Source organism: Elephantulus edwardii, unplaced genomic scaffold (genome assembly GCF_000299155.1).
Source record: "Elephantulus edwardii isolate Elephantulus edwardi_28Jun2011 unplaced genomic scaffold, EleEdw1.0 scaffold00002, whole genome shotgun sequence".
NCBI classification, from domain to species: Eukaryota; Metazoa; Chordata; class Mammalia; order Macroscelidea; family Macroscelididae; genus Elephantulus; species Elephantulus edwardii.
In genome coordinates this window covers 28518756-28536575 of record NW_006399752.1, presented here as the reverse complement: position 1 = coordinate 28536575, position 17820 = coordinate 28518756, and the positions used below count along the sequence as shown (strand labels likewise).

Genomic DNA, 17820 nt, shown 5'->3' with positions numbered 1-17820 from the left:
GTCCACAAACGTAACGAGTCACGCTGCTGTGGTCAGGCATCTTCAAGTTGGAACGGAATCAGGCTGACCCTCCAATGGCTTTTCCTAGGCTGTAAATGCACCGATGCACCGAAGCAGAGCGCCCATCTCTGTCCTGAGAAGCAGCCGGTGGATTTAAACTGTCTGACTTTGGGTTGGAAGTGCACTAGGTCATCAAAACTTTCTGAAGATTAAGACAGCTAATCCTGAGAAACTATGCTAACTTCCAATAGAGTATACAATTGTTCCAAACACATTAAACCCTACTTTTAAAATATCTCATTTACTTGCTTTTACAACAAAATAATCCACCATAAAGTACTTGGAAATGAGGTTTTCTCGGTGATTTCATCTAATATTTTACGAGCAGATTAACAGAGCTCAGCTATGTACTGAAAAAAAAATCTCATTTTTGTCAAAACTCTAGGACTAAGTAACCTAACACCAAGACTTATCACTCCTAATAAAAGGTTTTAAGACTAAATTATTTTCTACATCCTGTGAAATTACAACCTATTAACCACAACTTTCTCAGAACGAATTTTTCCCTATTATCTTTTGTTTGCTAGTGAAATAAACACCCCAAAATCACTATTCAAATTCCCCAGGTCGGTTAAGTGTCAAGTAGCTTAAAAGGGAATCAACTTTTCCCTTAGAATTTAGAATTCTACCAAGCAATGCCACTATGTTCCTCAGAATCACTTCCTCAGATGTCTTAAAAGAATGTGCCTCCAAGAGGACCTAACTGACTCAGGGGAGAGTTAAGAATTTTAAATCGAATATATATTTAATCTCTGGAGCATTTCATATGAGAGTAGGTCTTAAAACTTCAAATCTCTATTTCCCATAGCTTACCAATAGTAAGCATGACAACTTAAAGAAGGGGATGGGCTTCTGTGGAAAACTAGAAACAGAACTCGGTGCCAGCTTACCGTCTCCACGTTTTACAGTCTCTGTCCTCTCAGAACTTAACAGTTCTAATTCACAATTCCCGGACAGATTTTCATTTGTTGCTATTTCCTCACAACTAAGAATTTTTATACTACCTTAACCTAAAGATTTGCTTATTTCAGATTTCAATCATTTAAATCACATGTTAAGAAATATTATACTCTATTAACCAACCAACTAAAAATCTTGTAAATGCTACTTAGCGCAGATTTGTGCATCTTCTAACTTGAAATAAATTTTTAAACCATCATCTCAAGGTTCTAGCAACTTAAACTTGTTCTAATAAAGTAACACTGACTTTTTCTGACATACATGGAAGCTATGGAAATGGGTACTTTAAGAGCCTCACTCACCAGCCTCCCATTCTCCTCCTTGGTGCTTGGGATTTACAGATGCTGGTCGGCTTTCCTGCCATTTTACTCCTCTGTTTACAATTTTCTATCATTTTATAATTCTGTGTAGGTATCAGCCTATATATTTATTAAAAATGCTTAAAAGTATTTCTCTCAACATTTGACTAAAGTGGAAAACAAAGATGACTTTGGACCCAAACAGAAAAGCCCAATTTATAGTGACACACTTCACACTCAACCTTAGGGTCTTTCAATCTTAAGTGACAACAACACAGCATCCCTAAACAAAATAATCAAGCTGGCTCTGTCCCTGCTCGTCTGTTCATGCAAAAGATACAGAAACAAAACACAGAGACATCATGAAGGTCATCATCTTGGTTTTAATTGGGGAAATAGCATAAAGCAATCTTTCTCAGATTATTACAAAATACAATTCAACAAAAGATCAAAGGTCAGAAAAGTTTTAAAGCTTTAAAAATTTTTAAGTAGGCCTCTAGAAATTTTCAGCTCAGGGGCAAATAAAAGTTCAAGTCCATGTTTTTGTAAAAGTAAGATTTATTCAACTTACAATTTTCTTCAAACCCAGCACAAATAAACAGGTCTTTAACCTGTACTAAAGTATTAAAAGCATCAGAGAAAAATCATTACTAAAAAACAGTACACCCACTTAGAACTCAAGAAAAGGGGGACTTATTAACACTGGGAGCAAATGGCCAGGGATGTGCTGTAATTATTAAAACAATATATACTGGCACTGTATTAACTTTGTCTCTCTCACAGATAATATTGATGCTGACCAGTTAAACTACTTAAAAATGCAGACTCAATGAACTGATAAGGACTAGCCTTCTGCCAAGACAGAAAAACTAAGTGATATGGGCCTCACTGACACAAGCCTACAGAACTGAGGTGATGATGTTTGGAATTCAATCTAAACAGGCAGCAAAACAGTAGGGGAAACGGAGGGGCAAGTAGAGAAGATAGGAAAGGCTGACTAAGGACGAGAATAACACTCTGCAGAAGTAGTTTCAAGGCAAATCAAAATCAACCTAGCAAGAATAGAGGTCTAGGCACGATCATTAAACCATTATAAGAGCATAAGAGCAACACATCCAACATGCCTTAAAATACATACTTGTACTTTTGAAAGAAGTTTGGAGCTTCAAAAAGTTTGGACCACTCTGCCTTACTCAGCAAAATTTCATCTGTGATAGCAAGACCTAAATTAAAAACACATTAAAATGTTTGTATGCTTGTCAACAAACCCAGAATTCTATATTTTACATATCCCACGCATTCAAAATCCTCAAGTAATTTTAAGCAGCAGAAAGGTCAGCTCATGATTTAGCACACACAACATTCATTCACACATACACATTCTGAAAGCAGTGTTCTGGTCACGTGCCAGCTTGCCAACACCATGCACAGAGAACATCTTTGCAAACACTGAAGCCGTGTGGCCTCCTGAGAAAGAACAGTGTCTATAATTATACACTCTGCTTCTTTTCATTGTTAAATTCTAAAAGGCCAACACATTCCCATGATAGCTCTTCTATTAAGAGACATTTTTCACTTTGGTACTTTAAGAAATGCAAAGAATTTCCTTAACTATGTCCCAGCCTCATGTACTTAAAAAAAAAAAAAAGACTGGTTGGCAATATACTTTCAAAGTATCAGAAGTGGAGTTCTTCTAAAGAATGGTCAGTCTGGCCCAGATCTTGCTGGGATTTCTTTCCCAGAAGGGCACAGCCTGCTTCTTTCCTGGTCCCCACAGGGTATACAAGTGTGAAATCATGTGGCATGGCATAGTTAGTGCAGCACTGAGCCAGTCTATAAAGGTCCAGCTGTAGAGCTGACTTTAAAGGCTGATTAATCCTCTAACATAAAGTCAGAAGACCTAAAAAAGCTGAAAATGAATTTTATTATGCCAGTTCTCAAACATGCTGTCATCAATAAAAGAATGCTAACTCACTTCGAGAACGTGCGATCCACTTAAACTGCCCAGTGGCCTACCAAGCCTAGAACAGTACTAAGTCCTGTGTGTACAAAGAACAGAAGGACAGACACTTACCTTGCTTGAACTCCTCAACCATGACCATCCGTGTTGAAACGGACACATTGTACGTGGAGTTCTGCTGTGGGTAGGCTGGTGTAATTATAGGCATAAGATGGTACCTATCACTGGGATTTACCTATATACAACAACAGCCAATCAGTTTCTTCAAGTACACATTCATCAGACACTTGGACTTTTTTATGCCTTGTTAAACTGTATCAATGATTACTCTTTTTTTTTTTTTTTTTACTTCATTCACAGCTGGAGTTGAGAAAGAAAAACCACATAAGGAGACAACGTTTTTATAGGAATTCTTCAGAGACTCAGAGATTTGGTCTGAACTATTGGAGGTGGTTCTCATCTCTCGGCCATGACCAATTCAGCCACCTTACTACAACAGCGTTGCTGCTGAGCAAGACAGCTCCTCCTGGGCATCTAGTGATGTTTAGTTTTTCTTTGTTCAACAACAGAACTGGGGATGCACACATACAGTTACACTTCAGAGAAACAGCCCATTTCCATGTAAAACTAGCTTTTCACAATTCTGTAATCTACCTTCTACTTGTAAAATCTATAAAAGCACTAACCAGTGAGGAATCGACATATAACACCCGAGAATATTAACTCAAGACAATGAGATGATTTAATAAACTATTCATTCTAATCTCGTCATGATAGCAGCGGAAATTATAATCCTGAAAATGTATTTGATGTAACTGTAGAGACCTAAAACAGACAGGTTTTCCATATAGTACTGAAGTATTAACGCAGAAAATAATGAACTCCTATAAACTAGTATCTTAAATTTTTCTTGTGAATTAACAAAATTTTTATGGTTAACATTTAAAATGTAAGCAGCAATGATGCTAACTTGCCAAGAGACCATACTGAAACTTCCTCCAAGTCCATTTTTACAATTACATCCCAACTACAGTAACACTGCTTACAAGTTATGTGCCTTCTGGAAAGATTATGCAGCACCTTTTCTACTATAACCCAATTTTAACAAGAATATTTAGATTCAATAAAAAACCAGGGGTTTTCAGTTAACCTTTTATTTTTAAAAGTGCAAATGCCCACACAACTTTGTCTTACAAAGTAGTTCTATTTTAAACGTTAATGAAGTTGGTACCAGAAACTATGTACAATTAGGTGGTTTACAGGGTACATAATTATGCTTCACACATTAGAGGACAACAGAGTTGAAGTTATCTAGAAGAAAGGGTAATACAGACATGGTCACTCATACGCAAAGATGAGAAATCTCCCTGCAGTTTATGCAGTTGATTTTTACTTGTTATTGCAAACTGAATTTGTAGGGGAAAAAATAATACACTAACCCTTGGGTCCCACACAGGCAAATTAAGATTGCATTCTTCAGGCTGTTTCAATAGCACTGGATTTGGCCATTCCCTGTTTAAAAAGAGTGTAGCACTTGATAAGACTATAAGATATTACCATCTAAGCCTATTCTGTAAAAGACACAGCATCTGTGAATGTGACTGTCATCCTTTGTTTCGCTCTTCCAGTTTACACGCTCTGGTATTCCTATCTCACAATATAGGACTACTCAGACTACTTCTCTGGTAAATACGCAATTAAGACTCTTTAAGTCACATGACAAAAATTTCCCAGATTCAAGCCAAACACCTCTAACTAAAAACAAACAAAAAACTGAATAAATATCAGTAAAGTGCTTTGGCTGGAGCAACACTAACCTAAGACATGTATGTACGTGCCCCCACCACCACCCCCAGGAAAGGCTAACTCTATGAGGCAAAATCTTATCTCTGCACTACACAACTGAGAATTGCTTAGTTCTAATTATATGCAAAAGTGGGCAAAACAATTCTAAAAATTGGAATTTTCTCCACCTGTTAAGTCATGAAATGTGTGGTAAAATTTTTGAGCTGTGAAAGACACTGTTTGCAAGACATGGCCTATAGGTTAAACTACTTTACTCAACAGAACAGGCAAAAACTAGACAACATTTGCCATTAACATCCAGGTCAGCTTTTAAAAATACTTCCCTATGTATGTGTAAAAGAGAATTCTGACATTCTTTAATTTTCTCACACATGATCATACATGCTTCAGAGCTATCAAATCTCAGTATGTACTGATAAGTGTAGCAGTTCTAAATTGTCATTCATCTCCAATAACACTAATATTATTTTTCAGTAAAGGCAAGAGTTGGCAGAAATAGACAAGAACTTAAAATCACTAAGATAAATCAAATTTTTTAATTAAAACATCAAGAATTTTCATATTTTGGGGATAAAACAAATATGAAATACAATAATGTGTTATCTTACTTATTAAAAAAGAAATAATAAAGGACAAACATACATCTTGAAATGACTAATATCAAAGGGATGATCAAAGTTAATTCCTCCCCCCGGGGATTTTGATTTATTCTTTTTACATGCAGATAAACCACTAAAATGGGGTGAGGGGCAGGGGTCAAAAAGCTAATGGCTTGTGGAAAGAGGAGATGCAGATGGCGGTGTTCTGCTGTCCTCTCTACTCACTAACTAGAAGAACCAACAGCACCTGTCTCACTATCCTGGGAGAAGTGGGGAAACCAATCGAGGTCTGTCATGTCACAAACAGGGAGACCACCTGCTCAAGGCTCCCTACATCACCACTTCATCAACTAAACTTTTCATCTAAAAGCAACTGCAGAAATGTCATAGAAATAAGACTAAACTTCAGTGTCTACAATCAATTTTATTTTAATAGAATCTAAACACATACCATTTAGAAAATACCAAGAAAAATTTATGTACAAGAGTTGATGCTATTGCATTTGGATAAAGCTGGCAAGTTCTTGCTACTAGCATAGCCCAGGAAACACCACCGAGGAAACCTAATATATTGGAATAGATGTTGTGGCCTGTTGATAAGGGAAAAGCAAAAAGATGCATTAGTAATGAACAAAAGTGCAAACCTTTCAATAAGCTAGCCAACAAATTCTGAACTCACGTTTGGCCCACAGTTTGATAGCTCTCAGAGTTAACCTGAAGTTGTCAATGTTTGGTACTAGATGCAAAATTTCATCGGTTACCCTGCAACCTGATTAATAGGAGCGAAAAACAGAACATTAAAATTATCAAAAAGTTTATGATAGACTTCTTTTAACTTTTCTGAGACTGATGTCATATTAAGAACTTTCACATATTAAAGTCAGTAATGGTGAAAAAGCAAATAAAAGCCTAATAAACTTTTCCTCCACCAAGAACTACACTAAATCAAAGAAAACAGAATTATAATCTCTCTCATCTCACACTTGTCTATTCAACTTTTTCCCATGTAGGTTCAGAGAGCAAGGCTTAAGCCACATGAGTTTCCAGTAATTGTTCCTAAGAGCATATGCTAATAACACATTCTTCAAAACCAACTCTCCTGACCTGAGTCGAAAGTATTAGAAAAGTGTCAGAATTCACCAGGTGCCTCATTTGTATCACAGCACAAAACCCAGATCATCTTTTTAAGCACCATTTTTATGTGCCTTTCAAGATGCCCAGGTAACACAGTGGTCAAAGCTCTCTGCTGCCAACAGAAAGGATGGTGGTTCAAATCCACCAGTCATCCAAGGCACTCCACTGTCATAAAGGTCACACTCTTGCAAACTTTACTGGGCAGTTCAACTTCAACTTCATCCGGTAGGACTGCTATTAACTGGGCTCCACAGCTGAGAGTTTGGGGTTTTTCTGTTTTGTTTTTTAACCTTTTATGAAAAGGTGCGCTGTTCACAGTAAGAAGAAAGCAGAAACAGTGTAAAATATCAATGAGCAGAACAGATTACAGGATGTCCCTCTATGCCCAATAAAATAGAATGCATTTTGTCTGACTTATCATGAAAGAACAATATGGCTACAAAAAACTTCAGTACAAAATAACTACTTCATGTCTGACAAAAATTGCTATTATGCAAAGTGAAGAAGGATGGGACATACCATTAAGACTTCTTATGCATCTTATATCTAAATTTTTAAGCAGACTGTCATCTCGTAAGTCCAAGTCTTCTGGAATAGTCTGCAGTGCTAATCTTGCAAACAAAATATCAATCTAAAAGAAAAACAAAACAGAATATTCCATGTCTATATAATTATTTATAAGGATTTTCTATAAATGCTTTATCATTGAGCTATCTCATGGATTATGACACTGTCCACAAAAACTCCATTCTGATTATGGGCATTTTAAACAGTGTTACAAAAACATACAAAGCAAGTCCTCTAAATACTTTGTTGTCATGTTAACCACAGTTTGATTATCAAGTCTGTTAAATCCATCTTCCTGATTATGTAAAGTTAGGTGTTCTGTAGGAACTGTGTCAAAATAAATATTCTTTATTTACTGAACAACTACATCTTAGTAAAAAAGTGAGCACCTGGTAAATGAAACAATTATGTTCGCAATACTGTAGTTTGATTTCTCCAAGACTTAGTTCTGATTAGGGAGCTCTGATGGTTAGTCTGTAGGGCAAAATCAACCAGCAGCTCCAAGGGTAATCTCATCCTGTGCCATTTACAGCCTTGGAAACCCACTTGGGGGTCAGTTGTGGGTCAGCCCAACTTGCATGGAATGCAAAGAGTTTCTGAGAAATTCTGAGTAACATAAATGGAAGGATGACACCAAGAATTAAATCATAATTTTAAATACTTAAAGAATTTAACTGACACCTCTCAACTGTTTTTTTTATTTTTGAAAACATTTTTTTTTTTTAAATTTCAAATAGCAAAACTCCCCCCCCCCATGTAATTTTAATGAAAGGTTTAGGGTTTGTTGTGGCTTTTTGTGGGTTTTGGGGGGGGTTCTGGGGGGAGGTTAAATTTATTATTTTTGTGTGTACCATCAAATTGGATCTGATGGTACAGGAGGAGACTGCCCCTCCTTCTCCAGCAGAGCCTCTGGTGGATTCAAACCACGTATCTCTGGGATTGCAGTGCAGCTTCTTGTCACTAAGCCACCAGAGCACCCTTGTTGTTGCTTTTTAAGAATGGAAAAATAGGACAAAACACCGTATCCCAAATTTGGTCATTATTTCTGGGTTGGGCCTTTCTGGAAGTTGCACATTGCTATAAACTAGCCATTTTTAAGATCACTTTAAAGGGAGCTATTTTAAGAACCTTGTAAAAATTACTTAGACCTACACCTACAAAATGAGTAGATGAGTTTTTGTTGTAGATTCCCAATGCACCAGATTCCAAAGCCCCACAGTTCAATGTAGAAAGAAATCAAGGTTCAATGATCAGCACAACTGATTTACTCACTCAGTTAATGACACTAATGGAAACAAGAGTTAGGACGAAATTACTCATGAAATGGTCCAAATGGTAATGCAATCCTGAAACACTATTATTTTATGGAATATACATTCAACTGTCATTTGACTCTCATACTCATCCAGAAAAATTTATTCAAGTTATTCTCCCATGGTGGGGGAAATCTATTCTTTACTGGTAATCTTGTTTTGGAAAATAGAACATCAATTGATTTTGATTTTACAAAGCTGTTTTCTGAATGAATGCAGATGGTGATCCTTTACCAAACTTAATACTGATTTTTACTCATTAAGGTCATTCCTCCAACTATGCATGTCAGATGAAGTTGAGCACAACTACTATTCTACCAATTTCCAAAATTTTGTATTTTCACTATTACTATTGGCGAGTTAAAAGCACTACTAAGCCTTACTTATGTAGAAGTAACTCATGATGCATCACTGTCAGTTTTGTTAAATTTACTTTGACTACATATGTTAAAAACAGCAAGGAGAAACATGTTCTTTTAATCTGAACTTGGACGCTCCTAACTCTCCTAAAGAACAAGGCAGTCCAAGCATGGCCACACTAGTCTTTTCCCAACATCTTCATGCTATCTTCAAGAAGATCCAGCATCACTTAAGTCAGAGCAAGGCGGTACTTGCAAAGATACACTGCTACCCCCTTAATTAATGAGACCAGAAGTACACAAAATCTGCAAAGGAACAACTGTCAAGTAAATGGCTTTGTAGCAGCAATTCATAGCCCTCATGGTTCATTAGTTCTAACTCTATGTGCCAAATTTTACTTTGACACTAAGGATATGTTAAGAGAGTGTTCTACAAAATAAGAATACATTGCATTCTCATTAATATTGCAACCAATTATTTTAAATATTTTAAATAGTAAAGTCTTAAAGCAACGACATTTAATCTATTATCAATCAAAACTGGTAACAATCTACAGCAAATAACAACCATGCAGGTCTCACCTCTATCCCATCAAAACACAGCTTGATGACAGGCACAAAGGCCTCTTCCACAGCCTGAAAGAAAAGCCCACAGTCAGTACCTCTGACATTGTAGCCATGTCCTAGACCAGCTTTAGGGTTTTAGAATAAATAGGACATTTTCAAAAAGTTTAATCACATCTGATATAGGACTCTGGAATCAGACAGTGTCAAACAAAGCCTCATTTTACTCATGAAAGGAGTGATCATGACCACGTTCATTTCCTTTTAGCTTTAGTTTTCTCGTGTACTAATGAGACCACAGTTCTTGCTTTCACTCTTGCTAGAAAGATTAAAATGCAAGAACATGCATGAAGTGTATCACACTGAGGCCAGCACATGATGTCTGCACTACAAAATGCAAAGGACTACAGGAATTTCTAGAACTTCTCTGCCTTTAGCCACACTACACTCACTCTTAAATCTTTTACTTCTTCCTGTAATTTCAATTTATCATAAAACGAGGTGAAAAAGTCACTTCGATCCACATGTCTTGGTGCAACACACAATGCATCAATATCAGCACCTGAAAAAGAGAAACCCGTCAGTATTGTAAGAAAGCTCGTTTTTCGTCTTAACAAGGAACTATGCTGTAACCTGTTAGCATTTCATTGGTAAGCCTCTAAAAAGAAACTACTACACTCCTCTCAACAAAAGTATCACTCAGTATAGGACAAGACTGTTTTCCTAGTGCAGCAGCCTCTCTCTCTCCAGCAGCCCAAGCGAGCCAGGAGGCTGAGAGTTGGGTGAGTTACATCTTTATGGTGACAAGTGGGAATGGTTCAGACACACACTGCACATCTTGATGTCATTAGTCACATCCAAGCTCACTCGTCTAAAATTCTATTTCCAAAATAACCTGAAAACACAAAGACAGAACACGGTACATACCTATTCTGCTTTTGAGGTTTATAAAAGGTCAGTAGTGAGCATACAGGGGCATTACAATAAAGGAGATTCAAACTGGGGTAAATAGGATGACAAATGAAAGCGAAGACTCTGGGGCCTGCCCAATCTGTCTTTCTAGAAGAGAAGTGGAGACACTACTCTGAAGCTGGGCACAGCCACACAGGGAACAAATCAGAAGCAGGTATGGATCTGGAGAAGCCTGCAGTGGGAGCGGGAAACACCAGGATGCAGTCGGCTCAGTATGGGCAGATTTTTAAAGGCCAGAGGCCAGTGGTGACCATTTGCAGCACATAATCAGGCCACCTGGAGCAGAACCTTGCCCATCAGCAAAAGACAAAGAAACGGCAGGCTAGCCGGCCGCTTCCTCAAGTCTCAGGCTACTTCCTGGTCACATGAGCATCAGAGTGCTGCCAGGTCAGAACAAAATAATGACAAGAAAGCATTCAGCTCCATGTCCTGGAGAATAAACAGCTCAACATGGGTTCTTGGCCACAACCACAATTTTACTGTGTGCTTATGTGCAAAGAAAGGAACAATAACAAGAATAACAATGACACAGATTATCAAGGCCTATTTTTTTAACTGAACCAATTTACAACTTATCTATAATGCAAGTACGGGGCAGAGAAAAACCACACAATTGCTGAAAAGCTTTTATCCACTTTTGTTCTGACTTCTACAGCAGAGGCTGGGAGAACAGTAGGGAAATGCTCTATGCCTGCACTGTCTACAGTATCAGCCCCTAGTCATTATGTAAGGGCACTGCTCCTACTTAGGATGCCCCATTTTATCTGGACCCCGCTCCATTTTATTTCAGGCTTACCATGTACCAGATGACATGAGTCCTACTAGAAGCAAGCGTCTCATTCCACACTATTTTCTATCTTACCAAATTCAGCATCCTTGAGGTCTCTCCCCCATGCAGACCCAGGCTACAAGATACCATGCAAACAACCAAAATATATACTACTTTACAATTTGTAAGGACTAAAACGAACCCTTTCTTCAAGGTAAATAAAACAATATTTACCTTTTGTGTGTACTCCTAATCTGTAAGATCCAAATGTAAAAATCTTTCCGCCAACATTTTCAATTACAGATTGTGGAAGATTCTATTGAAACAAACAAACAATGGTTACTTTCTCAGTGATACACAAAAGAAATTCTTTCAAACAGTATGGGTACAGTTCAAAATTCCCAAATAAGACCACTAATACAGAGAACATTCAAACCATACAAAATAACATAACAGGCCTTCAGAGGTCAACCTAATTTGAAATTCACACCATTTTTACTTGTTAATGAGTGTTCTTTAGTGAAGAACCAAGTCATTTCAGAAACTTCCCATTTTTAAAAAAACAGCTATAAAGACCAGGGTAGAAGAAGTCATGTGTTCGTGGGGACAATGCAAGACCAGGGTTCTTATTCCTGACAAAGATGCTACTTAATACCAAGCCTGGATAATAAAATGGACTAGAAACTGGTATCAGGACCAGTTAGAAGCACAGGTAACTCTACTGAAGAGCACAAGGGAATATATAATATATAAAAAGTTACTTTAAAAGTCAATTCTGGAAATAAGTAATTTTGTTTTTCAGACTACTTGGCTTGGGTAGAATGATTTGGGCAATCCATCCAGAAGAGGCTGAACCTTCTGCCACCCCACCAGGGACTGTGCTGGTGTCATCTGTCAGGGAGCTTTCATTCAGGGTATCTCATTGCCCCACACGGCAGTCCCTACTCCATACAGAACACACAGAGGCACCCCCTTTCCAGGAGGCTGCTCTCTGCTGATGCCCACAGGGAGCAGTGTTGCTAGCTCAAAGGCCACGGCTTTATGGTGGTCTGAATCCACTAGCAGCTCTGTGGGAGAAAGATGGACAAATTCCTCTTGTGCAATATACAGTCTGAGAAACACAACTGAGGGTCAGCAATGAGTGAGTTCTGACTCCAAAGCTATGACGAAGATATTTAGATATACCCATGAGTGGCCTAGTGTAAGAATCAGCACTGCACTCCCACAAGCACGTGACTTGAATCCACCAGCACCTCTTCGAGAAGGATGAACAAACCTCCATGCAACTAACTGCCTCTGAAAACCTCAAGGGTCAGCTTATAGGTCAGTTCCTACACAATGACACACAACCTGCCAATGGAGTTGAGTCCAACGCACAGGTGACCCTCCATCACGCTTCTGAAAGGGTCAATATTGACGGAGTGGACTGCTCACTTTCTCCTGAAAGGCAGCTAGTGGATTTGAACTGCTACCTTTTGGTTAGCAGCACAACACTCTGCCACCAGAGCTCCTTCTATTTACAAAGAAAGAAAACCAATTCTAACAGTAGCCTGGGTACCAGGAGGCGGCCAGTACTCTTTGTAGAGAAAGAAACCTATAAAGCAAGTGCAGGAGAATGACATGAAGAGAGTGATTTGTAGACAACTGCAGGAGACACTAATTCTCTGAAATGAGCACTCTCCTGAACTTTCTGTGAGGAAGGGAATGGTCTTGACCTGCAAGGCCCAACACAGTAGCCAAGAACAACCAAGAACAACTTGTCCATGGATTTGATGCACTTGAAAAGTAGCTAAAAAAAAAATCTCTCATTGCCCAGTTGGAACCAACTCACAGCTGACCCTCTACTGGATGCCAAGGTTGTAGGTCACACAGAAACAGACTGCTTATCTCTCTCCCACGAGACCACTGAGTATGAGGTGCACAACTCCGTACACATGCCACCACCAGAGGGCCTGAGAAGCAGCTAGTGTAGCTGCAAAATGCCGTATTTAATACAGCCGTATGTGGCTAGTGGCCTACCCTGTTAGCAAAGCTTTAGATATGAATACACTCATACATACTGAGAGCCCTGTAACCCAGAAACTGACTACTCAATTTAAGTCACAGAAAAAACACAGCAACTGTAACATCTTCATTTTTAAAATCTTTACCTTATCAGATGGTAAACAAAGTAAGTTACAAACATCATACAGTGATATTAAAAATTGTTTTAATTAATATACAATTAATATACTCTGCTAGTGAGGATGTTGGCACGCAGCCAGCTGGTCAAAAACATCTCTCTCACAAACTGAAAAACTCACATATATTGTCAATGAGCCACAGTCAGCTCATTGTTGCCATGCATGGATTTTCAGGAACTCATGAAGAATGTGGAAAGAGACTGTCCATCTTTCTCCCACAGAGCAGCTGGTAGACTCAAATTGCCAGAGAGGTGCCACCTGTGGACTGGCAGCACACATCCCTACAGCCCAGACAACCAGAGCTCTCAATATAGAAGGTGGATCCAAAAAGACCTGAACTTGAGAGCGGCAATGAATTCAACTGTATCTCCAAAACTATGTGTATGTAATTATCTCATTAAGTCAAGTGGTTCTAAGAAAATTCAATTAATTCATTAAATTAATTCATTAAATTGCTAGAAAGCATTTTAAGGATAGAAGGGAAAAGATGGAAGGCAAAATGGAAGAGGAGTATCAATATGCTCGCCAAGCCATTTTCCTTACCCTCAGGCAAAGCAATAAGGAGAATTTCATCACGTCTCTGCTTCAAGAACTTAGCAGGCTCTCAAGTACCTGAGACAAAGCTGTCAACAAGACAGGAACTCTTGTTCATAGGAAAGAACAAGTAGCCTTGTCTACTTGAATACGGTGTTTTTAAAAGTAAAGCAACTATTAGAACAAACAAGCTGTCTATCTTATTAAGGAAAGACAAAGGTCAAGGAATGATTAAAGATAAAAAGGGCACCACCAGTCAACAAGGGTGGCTCTGGTGGTGCAGTCTGGGGAGACTGGGTTGCTCTGCTGACCGAGAGGCCACATCTCTGACAGTTTGGGTTATCAAAGGCTCCTTGGGAGTAAGATGGGTACTCTTCTCTTGGGCAATATACAATCTCTGAAAACAGGCTGGGAGGGTCAGCTATAGTCAGTTACAAAGCAACAGTAGTAAGATGAGATGTTTCCGTACCATTTGTTCAGCTCCACATTGTTTCCTTTTCAAAAATATAAATGTGCATGGTAAACTATGAATAAAAACCAGCATATACATAACCCAAAATGTACTGCCATTCAGTTGGTTCTAATACAAGGCAACTCCCAACTGAAAAGGCTGCAATTGCTTAGATTTTGAAATATGTATACATTGTTTTAAGAAAAAATTTGACTAAGATCATTTCTTTGATGAAATATCCCCCTGGTAATGTTTCATTCTACCCTGAGAGATGGGTTATGTTTCTACCTGCACAGCACTGTCCTGTACAAACTGCCATCACAAGTCTTACCCCTGAGTCAGAAAAGCCCCACAGCAATGGTTTGCTTCCTAGTACTTTTTCAAAACGGGTCAAATGAATTCCACATACATCTAAGAATCCATTTCCTTTACCAAAGTCCCATCATCAATTTCAGTTGAGTATTCTAACAATACAGAACTCAGAACATACTGTTACAAGAAAAGATATAGTCCATTCAAGAATCTAATAACTGAAAATCTCCTAACAAGAGTCTCAAAGAAAAAGATTCTTTTCAGGTAAGCATCTATTTGTTTCTATGTAGCAGTTTCAGCTTTGAAATGTTCCGACTAAAAAGTACAAATAAATTCATTAAATGAAGCTCAGTTTACCTTCATTAAAAAATATGTACAAACAAAATATAAAATTTGGGGTGGTAGTGAAGGAAATAGGAAGGATTTTATGTGAAAAATAATGTGTTTGAATTCTGCAAATTAATCTGCATAAAAAGGGAAAAATTATAAATTATAAAAATCACAATCTATGATGGAAACAAGTGGTTACACATGGCAAACTAGTCCTTGTGCAGAAAGTCACCTTACCTTGCTTTCACTGATTTCTCGTATCCACTCTTTTACCAGGTTATTTAATTTTCCCAAAATTAAAATCCTGTAGATAACACAAGTATTAATAACTAAGTTGCATTTATCTCAAAGCATTATTGCTCAAAATGACATCTATATATGTGGCTTCCCAATTTTATTTTTTTAAAAACTTATCAGGAGTATCACCTACTCCTTACTTATCTAGATCATTAACCAACATACAAATCAGCAACCACAGGATAAAAATCTGACCACTCTGTACATGAATGACACACAAGTGGAAACAAGGACATACCCAAGTTCAAGGCAAGAATAAGGCTGGCTCTGATGGTCAAGTTAAAGTCAACTTCGCTAAGCCAGGGGTCTTGGTGCTTGGTTCATAACAGAACAAAAATCTGTAGTTCTCTAAAGATGTAGTTATATCCTATTTTTATGTAACTGCCATTTTCTCCAAACACCACTATCTGAAAACTAACCACATGGCTCAGTGAGGAGAGCTGGCAACTCATATGGGCGTTAGTACAATGAATAACAGATGCCCCCATCACCTGACAAGTGTGATCTGTAATAATGCAAAGCAGGAAGGAAAGAAAGAAAGAAGGCAAAAGCCCAGCCTTCAGTAGAAAACCCAGGTTTCCCCTGCTATGCACGGATTCACATGCCCTTCTGATAGCCTCCTAACTCTCATCAAACGACTGGGTGCTGGTGTTATTTGGCCCTGTGTAGGAAGTAACTAACAGCTGATTCTCCAGCAAGTTTTCAGAGGCTATAAATCACAGAAGGAGAAGACTGCCTGTCTGTCTTGTGCAAAACAGGTGGTGCCTTTGGGCTGGTAACATAACTATCACCATTAGGCCAGCTCCCTAAAGACAGGGATAACGTAATAAGTTATTTCTGGCCTACCAAGGAGTTTGAACAGTTTGCTAATAATTCAAGTAAGGCAAACAGTAACAATGGTTCGTTTTGTCACACTCTTAGGTTTAAAATGAGTCAGCTCAGTCAGAAAAGATGATACATCACTACCAACAAGAAGAGCTAGGAGTGAAGTGACCAGAGAATTGCATACCAATTTGTTCCTGGTACAGAGTTATAACTGAGTACTTTGCTAATAAACCCCATAACTGTGACCACTATCTGTGAGTTCTCTGTGGCCGCTCCCAGCAGCAGAGCAGAGGACCGTGCAGGTCTGCCATGTCTGACCTCTACTTGCATCAAGCTCGGCCTTGTGCAACAATGGCGATTCTTCTCCCTTGTGAAGTGAGACAAAGAAGTCTGATGACCCATTCCACATCACCACTCACACCAACCCATTAAGTACCACTCTTCTCTTGTGTGAGACAGACACAAATGTGAGGTAATAACTCCAGCCTTCGAACTGAGTAACTTAGTAGTCACCCCAAATTGGTATACGTTCACCTTCCTAACAAATAAATCACATCCTACACACATATGTATCTATGTACCTGCGCTGCAGCTCCTCTTCCTCTTCAAACACCCCAAAAGGCTTCAGAGTTTCAACAAGTTTCTGTGTAAGGGTGCAGTCCGACTCCTTGGGGAATGCAAGGCTGATAGGAGAAGTGATACCATAGTGCTTCTGGGGCGGCCGCGTCTGCTGTGATCCCTGCGCTGTAACTGGACTGGAAGCAGAAACATTTTTGTGTCAAAAAGGTCTATTTTGGAGCAAATCAGCATCACCAGGGGGAGAAAAAACACCACTATTGTAAAACACATTTCTAAGCATGGCTACTTTTCCCACTGCAGCCAAAATAATTTAACTTTCGAAACACACACCCTTGCCCTGTAACAAAATCATTCTCCCATCACAAGCATTTTAACGAGCTACATCATCCTTTCGCAGAGCAGCTGACGGATTCAAGCTGTGAACCTTTGGGACTGCAATGCAACTCCTTACCACTAGGCCACCAGAATTCCCTATATACTAAAGTTATTTGCAAAACCTTGAGCAATCAGGATACAGAGAACTTGTTGAAAAGGGTCAAAATTTCTTACACTTCTAACGCATTGTTTTTAAAACATTTTTAAACCTACAAATGCTATTTGCCAATACAACTGAGTCTCTGAATAACAATGACTAGAGCTCCTAGGCTATATGGGTAAAAAAACCTACCATACAGTCTGAAAAAAATTATGTTCATACCAAGGTTGCTACTGATTTTCTTTAAAGACTTGGGTTTTAGCAGTGATGCCACGGTACAAGAGTTCCCTATTTTAAGCAAAGTTTCAGTCTTGTTCAACCACGAGGATCTGAACTAGCAGTGAAAAGGCACAATATACTATAAATTTGTAGGAAACTAATATGGTTCACTATTAAGAGAACCAATTCTTGTTTTGTATTCTCCCTGGTGAAATAAGTTCATAAAAACCCTAAAGATAAGTAACTTATTATT

The 17820-nt window shown here is 38.5% G+C and overlaps 1 protein-coding gene across 1 annotated transcript in view; it reads right to left on the bottom strand.

The window, feature by feature from the left end:
* Positions 1–17820, bottom strand: part of PAPOLA (poly(A) polymerase alpha) — a 46881-nt gene that overhangs the window by 24895 nt on the left and 4166 nt on the right. The window contains exons 2-12 of the mRNA XM_006879058.1: positions 16876–17049; positions 15410–15476; positions 11597–11678; positions 10074–10183; positions 9640–9693; positions 7338–7449; positions 6364–6453; positions 6136–6274; positions 4719–4791; positions 3394–3514; positions 2458–2542 (exon numbers count right to left, since the gene is read on the bottom strand). Coding sequence (XP_006879120.1) covers positions 2458–2542; positions 3394–3514; positions 4719–4791; positions 6136–6274; positions 6364–6453; positions 7338–7449; positions 9640–9693; positions 10074–10183; positions 11597–11678; positions 15410–15476; positions 16876–17049 — 1107 coding nt within the window. The remainder of the gene's footprint in view (positions 1–2457; positions 2543–3393; positions 3515–4718; positions 4792–6135; positions 6275–6363; positions 6454–7337; positions 7450–9639; positions 9694–10073; positions 10184–11596; positions 11679–15409; positions 15477–16875; positions 17050–17820) is intronic.